Source organism: Equus quagga, chromosome 3 (genome assembly GCF_021613505.1).
Source record: "Equus quagga isolate Etosha38 chromosome 3, UCLA_HA_Equagga_1.0, whole genome shotgun sequence".
Taxonomy (NCBI): domain Eukaryota; kingdom Metazoa; phylum Chordata; class Mammalia; order Perissodactyla; family Equidae; genus Equus; species Equus quagga.
The window spans coordinates 151,495,074-151,503,682 of NC_060269.1; the positions used below are offsets into that span (position 1 = coordinate 151,495,074).

The 8,609-nt window shown below is 62.6% G+C and overlaps 1 protein-coding gene across 1 annotated transcript in view; it reads left to right on the forward strand.

Moving 5' to 3' along the window:
- SORCS2 (sortilin related VPS10 domain containing receptor 2) overlaps positions 1-8,609 on the forward strand; it is a gene marked incomplete at its 5' end in the record, with an annotated part of 487,825 nt that overhangs the window by 455,926 nt on the left and 23,290 nt on the right. The window contains 3 exons of the mRNA XM_046655787.1: positions 5,406-5,526; positions 6,524-6,657; positions 7,448-7,576. Coding sequence (XP_046511743.1) covers positions 5,406-5,526; positions 6,524-6,657; positions 7,448-7,576 — 384 coding nt within the window. The remainder of the gene's footprint in view (positions 1-5,405; positions 5,527-6,523; positions 6,658-7,447; positions 7,577-8,609) is intronic.

Sequence of the window (8,609 nt, forward strand, 5' to 3'; positions counted from 1 at the left end):
ACCCCGCCTGGAGCGCCGAGCCGAGGGGGCCCCCGCCTTCTTCTGGCCTTTCGTCGATGGCACCTGTCCTGAGGAGAACAGTGTCCACCAAAGTTCACAGCCACCCAGAACCCGTGGCCGTGACCTTGTCTGGAAACAGGGTCTTGCAGGTGTAATCAGGCTCCTGTGAGGGCGTGCGGGGTGAGCCTGGGGCCTACCCGAGGACTGGTGTCCTCATGGAAGAGGAGAGGACCCCGAGACGCACAGACACAGGGAGAGGCCACGTGACAACTGGGGCACAGACTGGGCGATGTGGCCACAACCCAGGGATGCCCGGAGCCCCCCGGGGGCTGGGAGAGGCAGGAAGGACCCTCCTGGAGCGTCCGAGGGGCCCAGGCCCGTGAGGCCTGTGTCTCAGACTTCTCCAGAGCGTGAGGGAGTTGGTCTCTGTTGATGGAAGGCCCAGCCATGGCAGTTTGTTGCGGCAGCCTGGCCACCACTGCAGTGCCCACAGTTCTCCCCAGTGCAGTGCTGAGCTCGGGGCCAGGGCTGTGGCCCCTGGGACTGGACGCCTGCGCTGTGACCCCTGGGGCCCTGCACCGGCCTCCCCAGCTGCTCCCTCTCTTCCTCCCCGGCGGACTTGAGGAAGGTTCCTGAGGGCGCGGCCAGGGGCAGGCGGTCCGGGTGGAAGGGAGATGCACCTCCTCCCGCCATCTGAGTCCACTGGGCTCCACACCGCAGGGAAGCCATGGGGGCCGGCCCTTCCCTGGTCACTCCAGCCTGGCCAGCAACATGCCGCCCACCATCCTGGGCACCAAGGCCCCCAAGGTGACCCAGAGCTGGCAGTCAAGTGGACAGACAGGTCAAACACCAATTCCTCATTAATGTGACAGGTGCTGACATAACAGGGTGAGCTGGGGTGGGGAGGGACTGCTGTTGGGGTCAGGTGGTGGTCAAAGGCATCTTGGAGCAGCTGACCTTTGACCCGGGCTGGATGGATGGGACACAGGCCCAAGGATGAGCTGCGGGCCAAGAAGCCCACACTGTCCCGCGTGAAGATTTTTACTGTCCTTCGGCTCTGGCTGGGTCCCTCCTGGAGCAGAGGGGCCAGCTCTGCCTGCTCCCAGTGGAGTGGCCGGGCCGCGTGCCCCCTACCCTGCACACTCGGCCTGGGTGGTGTGGATTCATCACCCGGGGGGCCCCCCTGGCACAGCCCCGTGGGAAGCGCCGGTCGTTACCCCGTCACACTCGCCTGCTGGCACTTCCAGCTCGTGGGGGCTTCGAGCCCAAGGCCCCGTCCACTTTCCCATCAGCCGTGAAGGGCTGGCACCCCCACTTCCCAATTCCCCAAGGAGTCCCCCTTGGATCAGCCCCCACGGCGCCTGACCCCCAGCCCCCGACCTCTCTGTGTGCCCCATCCCCTCGGAGGCCCCGTCCTGGGGCCCTCGGACGGCCGTGCTGTGGGGAGCAGGCCAACCAGGCAGAAACCGCCCAACGCGGATGACCCTGCCCGCCGTGCCCGCGCCTCTGCCCTTCTGCAGGCCCAGCATGCCCCCTTTGTCTGTGAGGAGGCTATGCGAGCGGCCCCTGCCTCCTCCGGCTGGAGCACAGCCCTGGAGGTCCGCCCACTGACGGCCACCGCCTCGGAGCCCACACCCAGGCTCAGGGAACCGTGGGCGGGGGGTGGGGGGGCGTGGGATCTGTGACGAGGACCCCTTGTCAGGGCGTTAGAGATGGCGGACAGGTAGTGGTCTGAATTCCTGCCAGACTTAAATTCAGCTCCGGTGACCCTGCCGGGGGCCGCCCCGTATCTTTGCCAGTGTGGCCTCTTGCGCCGCGGCCGCACGTTATGGGGCCGCTTTTACAAGTTTTCTCATTCTGTTCTCGTAAGAAGTCAGTCTCTGCGGGAGGACTTCTTCCCCCCTTTTAGAGGTGCTGCCATCCCGCCAGCAATCCTGCGCCGAGGAAGTGGTGGGAAGGACCCCTCTGGGGTCAGCTCTGCACGGCCTGGAGAGCCAGAGACGGGGGGACCTGCGACGCTGCCCTGTGTCCCTGGGGAGGACAGTCATGCCCAACTGTGTGTGTCCATGCTCCCTCTTGCTGGGGGCAGCTCGGGTCAGGCAGGGCTCTCTCGGGTATGGCGGGCAGGCCCGGCCAGGCCCCTCCGCATGGTTGAGCAGCTTCCCAGGGTCAGAGGCCACGGAGCGGAATGGGGGACTCAGAAACACAGGGGACTGTTGGCCCTTGCTGTCTTCGCAGAGGGGGCCGTCAGCTGGCTCTCGGGCCTCAGCGTCCCCCACCCGGAAGTAGGAGCACTTTCTGCCCCCAGGGCGCTGAACTCGGGGCTGCAGGAGGCCAGCCCTCCACCCGCGTGTCAGTGCATCAGGGCCGGGTCGGCCCCAGAGACAGCACAGTTTTCCTCTCCCACCGACAGACGGCCTTTCATCCCCAGACATTCTAATGAATGTGGATTCTAACGGCAGAATTCACAGCCAGGCTCTTTCAGATTCTTTTCAAAACACCGGAACGGCACCCACAGGCCTCCTGTTTCACCCCCTCCAAACACCCTTCAAACGCCGGTTGACACAGAAATGATTTAGACGGTGAAGGAGGGAACATGCCAGCGCGTCAGAGTGAAAAGTTGGGCTCCCGGACTGCCGGACCGTCGTAGAGCCCTCGCTCAGACCAGTCTCTGTCTCCCCACTTCCCTCTCTCTCTCTCTCTCTGTCTTTCTGTCCTTTTCTCTCTCTCTCTGTCCCGTGTGTCCCCCCCGTCCACTCCCCCACCCCCGCTCCTGTTTCTTACACAGTTGAGAGCATTTTCCACGTCGTTTCTTTACCCACATGTGCCCCAAGGTCTCGTCCAAGCTGACCATAGTTGTCTTTCCCCAGCCCGGCTCAACTTTGCCTGCCCTCCCGTCCCCACCAGGCCTGCCTGGGCCTCGGAGGGGTGAGGGCCCCCAGGCTGCACCCCAGGGGGGAGGGAGGGAGCTGTTTAAAGGGCATGGATTCCTCGCCGACTGCCTGCCCCACTGTCCCTTTTTCCTAGGCTCCCTTTGGCACCCACTTCCTAAAACTCAGAATGACGCTGATGACAGGTGCTCCTGGCAGGATCAGCTGAGGTTCTAGGTTTCACAGAAGGCAGGACTTCAGAGACCCAGTGGGGACTAATGAGACCAACCAAACCCGGCTTTCCCACTCACGCGGGGCACCCAGGGAGGGGCACTCGGGGAGGGGACCCACTGTGTCTGCCACTTGGGCCAGTGCTGACGGTGTTTCCTGGAGTCACCAGCCCTGGGTCCTCCGGGGGGGGGCCGCGGCCGTGCGTCCCGTGGGTCCCTGGCCTCAGGTTCCTCACCTGTGAGCTGGATGATAACAGGTCACCTTGCGGGGTCTGGGGAGGACTGAAGGAGAGATGCACCAGCACCATACACATCAGCAGTCACGCCACTGTCACAGTCATAAGAACGTGGCTTTCAGGGCAGCAGAGCCCAGCCTCACGCCGCGGGAGGACACTGGCGAGGACCCGAGTTTCTCCCTCTAAGAGCATCCCTTAGACGAGAGAAGACCCTCACACTCTAAGTGACCAACCAGCAGGCTTCGTCTGCGAGAGGGAGATGGCCTGGCAGAGAATGTCCCCCACGAGTGACACTCTCCAGCGAGAGGGCTGTGGATGGAAGGACAGCATCAGGACAGGTGCAGGCAGGACACCTTCGCGGCGCGGTCACCACTGTGCGGGCCTCCCACCACCATCGTGTCGGAAGCAGCGGCTCAGGGGCAGGAAGAGGCAGAGGGCAAGCGGGGTCGGTCCTCGCTGGGCCGTGTCCACCAGCCGCAAAAGAGTCCCCGCCCGCCGGCTCCGCCCACCCGCTCCAGGCCTCACCCGCCGAGAGGACAGAAGCACGAAGGGATCGTTGGCGACTGAACGACAGAATGCACACACGCAGAAGGCAGGGGCTGGCAGGGGACCCTGTGGTGTCTCCAGACCCCGAGGCTGTGGGCAGACGGGGAGGAAGGAGGGCACAGGATGTGGAGAGCGATCGGCCCAGGACGGGGAACAAGGACACCGACCCCAGACAAAGGTCAAGCCCGAGACAGGGGCTCAGGGGCCGTGAGGGCCAGAGGAGGCCCCGGCGCCCGTGGAGGCTCAAGATCTTCTCTGTAAAAGAAAGATAATAGGGGCCGGCCCGGTGGCGCAGCGGTTAAGTTTGCACGTTCCACTTCTCGGAGGCCCTGGGGTTCACTGGTTCGGATCCTGGGTGTGGACATGGCACCGCTTGTCCAGTCATGCTGTGGTAGGTGTCCCACATATAAAGTAGAGGAAGATGGGCACGGGTGTGAGCTCAGGGCCAGTCTTCCTCAGCAAAAGGAGGAGGATTGGCAGCAGATGTTAGCTCAGAGCTAATCTTCCTCAAAAAAAAAAAGAAGATAGTAGTATCTACTTTGTGGGAGTGTTTTGGGGAGTAGAGGTCATGTGTGAGCATATGTGCACACGAGTGTGAGTGTGTGGGCACATGAGTGTGTATAGGGGCACACACGAGCGTGTGCATGTGTGTAAAGCTCCTACTGTGTGCCAGCATGCTACACAAACCATCACTAATCCACCATCGATCCTGAAAGGGCAGTTACACCCCCATTTTCAAGCCAAGGAAACTGAGGTACGCAGATGGAATAGACCTGCCCAAGGTCGCAGATGTGGTAAACGGGTGTCATCTCAGGCCTGCCTGGCTCAGAAGTGTCCTATAGAGCCAAAACTCCTCGTCAAATATCAGCCTAGGACCTTCAGATCCAGCCACCATGTCCCCAAGAAAACCCTCCAAGACCTTTCTCAACTACTATCCTATAACGGGGTTTGCATCCTTTCACATGGTGACTGGCCTCCCCCAAGTATCCAGCCCATCAGTGTGCTTGGAAGGGGACCAAGACCAGAGAAGGGTGCATCACCTCCCTCATTCAGATGCTTGACCTCTGGTAATATGGCCCAAGTGCTGCAGGCTGGACTAGAGAAGGACCAGAAGTGCAGGCTGGGCTTCTCTTCTGTGGTGTTTGGAGCCCAAGTGTGAAGTATCCGGAGCAGCAGGTGAAAACTCTTTAAGCAGCAGCCTTCTCAGAGAGGGAGGAATCTGGGCCCATGGAAGTCACTCAGCAGATGACTGGTGACGGACAAGAAATGGCACAAACAAACTGTGTGACCTTGGGCAAGCTACTGAACCTCTCTGTGCCTCAGTTTTCCTTTCTATAAAATGGGGGTGGACTCATCTCACTGAGCTGTAATGTGGATTAGACCAGACAGCACATCATGGACGGGAGGAGAGGCATGGTGGGGCCCACTGCGCAGGTAGGAACTGAGGCCGAGGGAAGCGGTTTGCACTGTGGGGACAGGGCCCAAGTAAGGTGGCCTCCTCCCCTGCCCTCCTCCGCCCGCAGCGTCTTCGGCCACATCAGCTTCCGCTCTGACTGGGAGCTGGTCAAGGTGGACTTCCGGCCCTCGTTCTCCAGGCCGTGCAGCGAGGAGGACTACAGCTCCTGGGACCTCGCCAACCTGCAGGTGGGCGGGTGCAGGGGGTGGGCGCTGGCGGGCCAGGTGCAGGTGGGCGAGCACAGGGGAGCCGGTGCAGGTGGCCGGGCGCAGGAGGCTGGTGGAGGTATCCCGACGCACCCCCTCTGCCTGCCAGAGTCCCCATCCTGCGAGGCCACCAGGCCTCCCCTCCTCTAAGAGGCCTTCCCAGAACCCCGACCGCCCTGAGGTGTCCGGTCCTTCTGCAGGGTTTCCTGCCCTTCCTGGCTCCCGGGGCTGCTTGGGGCTGGGTCCCGGTCACACGCAGGGGCAGGCCCCAGGCCCCACTGCGGCCGTGGAGTCTTGTGCCCGGGGGCCAGGATCGTCCGGACCGTAGGAAGGTGGGGCAGGGCGTGTGTCTGTATCCTAACCCGGCAGCGGGTCGGGCAGCCCCACCCGTCGCTCAGACACGCAAACGTCTCTCCAGCACAATGTGTGCTCCCCACACGGAGCGAGGAGACAAGGGCTCAGTGGCCCCCGCCAGGGTCAGAGCAGGTCATGCTACCCCAGGTGGGATGGGGGAGGTCGGGATTTCGGGGGGGCGCTCTGGAATTGTTGGGGGGACCCTGCACCTGTTACTGCCACAGTGCCTGTTAGGATCGTCCACTGAGGACCTACTGTGTGTCCACATGCGCCCCCGGGGCCGTGGCTCCTGCGTGGGGCCTGGCACCGGGAGGCCTGCGGTATCTAACAGGGCCTCGTTCCCAGCAGCCCTGTGACCCCCAGGCCCCCATGGAGTTTGCACGCAGTGGGTGCTCAATGAATGCTTGTGGCTGGGGTGGGAGGGAGGCTGCCCAGCTTGACCTCGGGCACGTGCCTCCCCTTCTGGGCCTCGGTTTACCCCTCTGTAAAAGGGGACAACCCCCTGTCCCGGCGGCTGCTAGGGGGTGGAGGATGCGGCCGTTTTCGGGGCGGGTGAGGTCAGCAGACAAGCCGATGCGGAGCGTCGCCCCCTTGGGCAGCCCCTCACCAGACCTTCCTGCCGCAGGGTGACCGCTGCATCATGGGCCAGCAGAGAAGCTTCCGGAAGAGGAAGCCCTCGTCCTGGTGCATCAAGGGGAGGGCCTTCACGTCTGCGCTGGCTTCCCGCGTGTGCGCCTGCCGGGCCTCTGACTTCCTCTGGTGAGGCTCCGCCCGCCGCCATCAGGGCCACCCTGGTGGCCTCGCGGAGTGGCGGCCGCTGTCCCCGGGGTGGTGCACCTGGGCTGTGACCTAGTCTCGGCGCTGCCCCCCTTGCTTCTGCCTTCTGCCGTGCGTCAGGACGGAGTCACTGGGTCCACCCACCCTGCCCTCGGGGGCTACAGAATTCAAGGGCGTGTGGTTCAGACGCCCACCGGCGCCCACTCATGGCAGGTGGGGAGAAAGTGGGAACAGGGAGGGCGTCTCGGGACCAGCTGGGCCAGCCGGACCCTTCCCTGGTCCAGGAGCTCTGCCGAGAGCCCCTGACCACTCCCTGCCCTGCTCAGAACCCCTGTGGCTGCTCACCGCCCACGGGAGAATGTTCGAGTTCCAGCTCACCCGCCTGCCCCCAGCTGTCCTCACCCCCATCCTGCTCCCCTCACGTTCCAGCCGCCTCCACCTCTACCCCCTGCACCAGCACTGAGGGGAGCTTGTAGTGCCCTCTCCTCTCTTCCTCTGACTATCTCCTGCTCATCCTTTGAGAGTCAGCTCACCTCCTCCAGGCAGCCCTCCAGGACACCAGGCTGGACTTAACTCTGTCCTGTGCATTCCCAGAATCCCCTTTGTATCCCTTCTCACCTGGAACACAACTGTCAGCTTTCAGGCCCACCACCTACTGGGAGAGGGCCATGTGGATTCTCCTGGGTGTCCCCACAAATGGGTGCCTAGTCGGCCCTCAATGTGAGGCCCCTGCCGGAGCCTGGCTCCTGACCGCAATTCTTCCCTCCCGCAGCGACTACGGATTTGAGCGCTCCCCGTCCTCAGACTCTGAGGCCAACAAGTGCTTTGCCAACTTCTGGTTTAACCCTCTGGCCCCCCCCGACGACTGTGTCCTGGGCCAGACGTACACCAGCAGTCTCGGGTGAGTGCGGCCGGGGCAGGGCCACGAGCACCCCCGACCTCCTGCCTGCCTGGCGCCCGCGGCTCCCCACATGGAATCAGGAAAGAGAAGTCAGGGCTGAAGACGTCCTGCTTGCCGGGTCCTGAGGGTCACTGGCCCCACAGGCTTCTCTAGTCTAAGCCCGTGGGGCAAGTGCTGGGGGGAGGCGGTGTCTTCAGCCGGCTCTGAGCAGAGAGCAAGGGGCCGAGAAGGCCCAGGGGACCTCGGGGCTCACACCTGCACGGGGGCTGAGCCCACCCAGGGAAATGATGCCCCCTCCTGGTCCTCTGAGCCCCTGCAGGGCCAGGACCCTTCCCCATTTGCCACCCTGGAACAAGCCAGCCCTGAGCTGGGCCGGAGGAGCTCACACTCCCTTTCGGTCTCACCTTGAATGGCACTTCCTCCAAGAAGGCCTCCCTGACCACGCGCCCTGAGCCCAGAGCTTACTTCTGTCGTAGCACTCGTCCGGGTTATTGTGGTCACTCAGCCAGTTGTCCTCCATGGTGGACTGTAAGCTCCATGGCACATAGTAGGCGTGCCTTCAGCGTGTGGGGTGGTGAACACCAGCTGTGCGTGAGGGTGAAGAGCAATTACGATGCTTTTTCTCCCCTAGAGGCTGAGGGGTTGTTTTTAAATGAGTCACTTCATACAAAAACCTTAGGTACACAAAAGCTGTGAGCTGCAGCTGGAAGAGGCCCCAAGCATGCTCCATCTTAAGGTCCCCATTTCCCTTTAAAGAAGTGTTGAGACAGAGGAAAAAGCCTATGGGCTTATTAGAGAATCCCGTTACTAACCCTGCGCATGCGGCGGGGCAGAGCCTGAGGAGCCAGCACCGAAATCGCAGGCTTGGCCTCAGCGGCACAAACCCCACCAGCCAGCCATCCACCCGCCCACCATGCATCTGTCATCCATCCGTCTGTCCATCCAACCAGTCACCCATCTCTCCATTTAATTCTCCATCCATCCACCCATCCATCCATCTGTCATCCATTCATCATCCATCCATCCATCACCC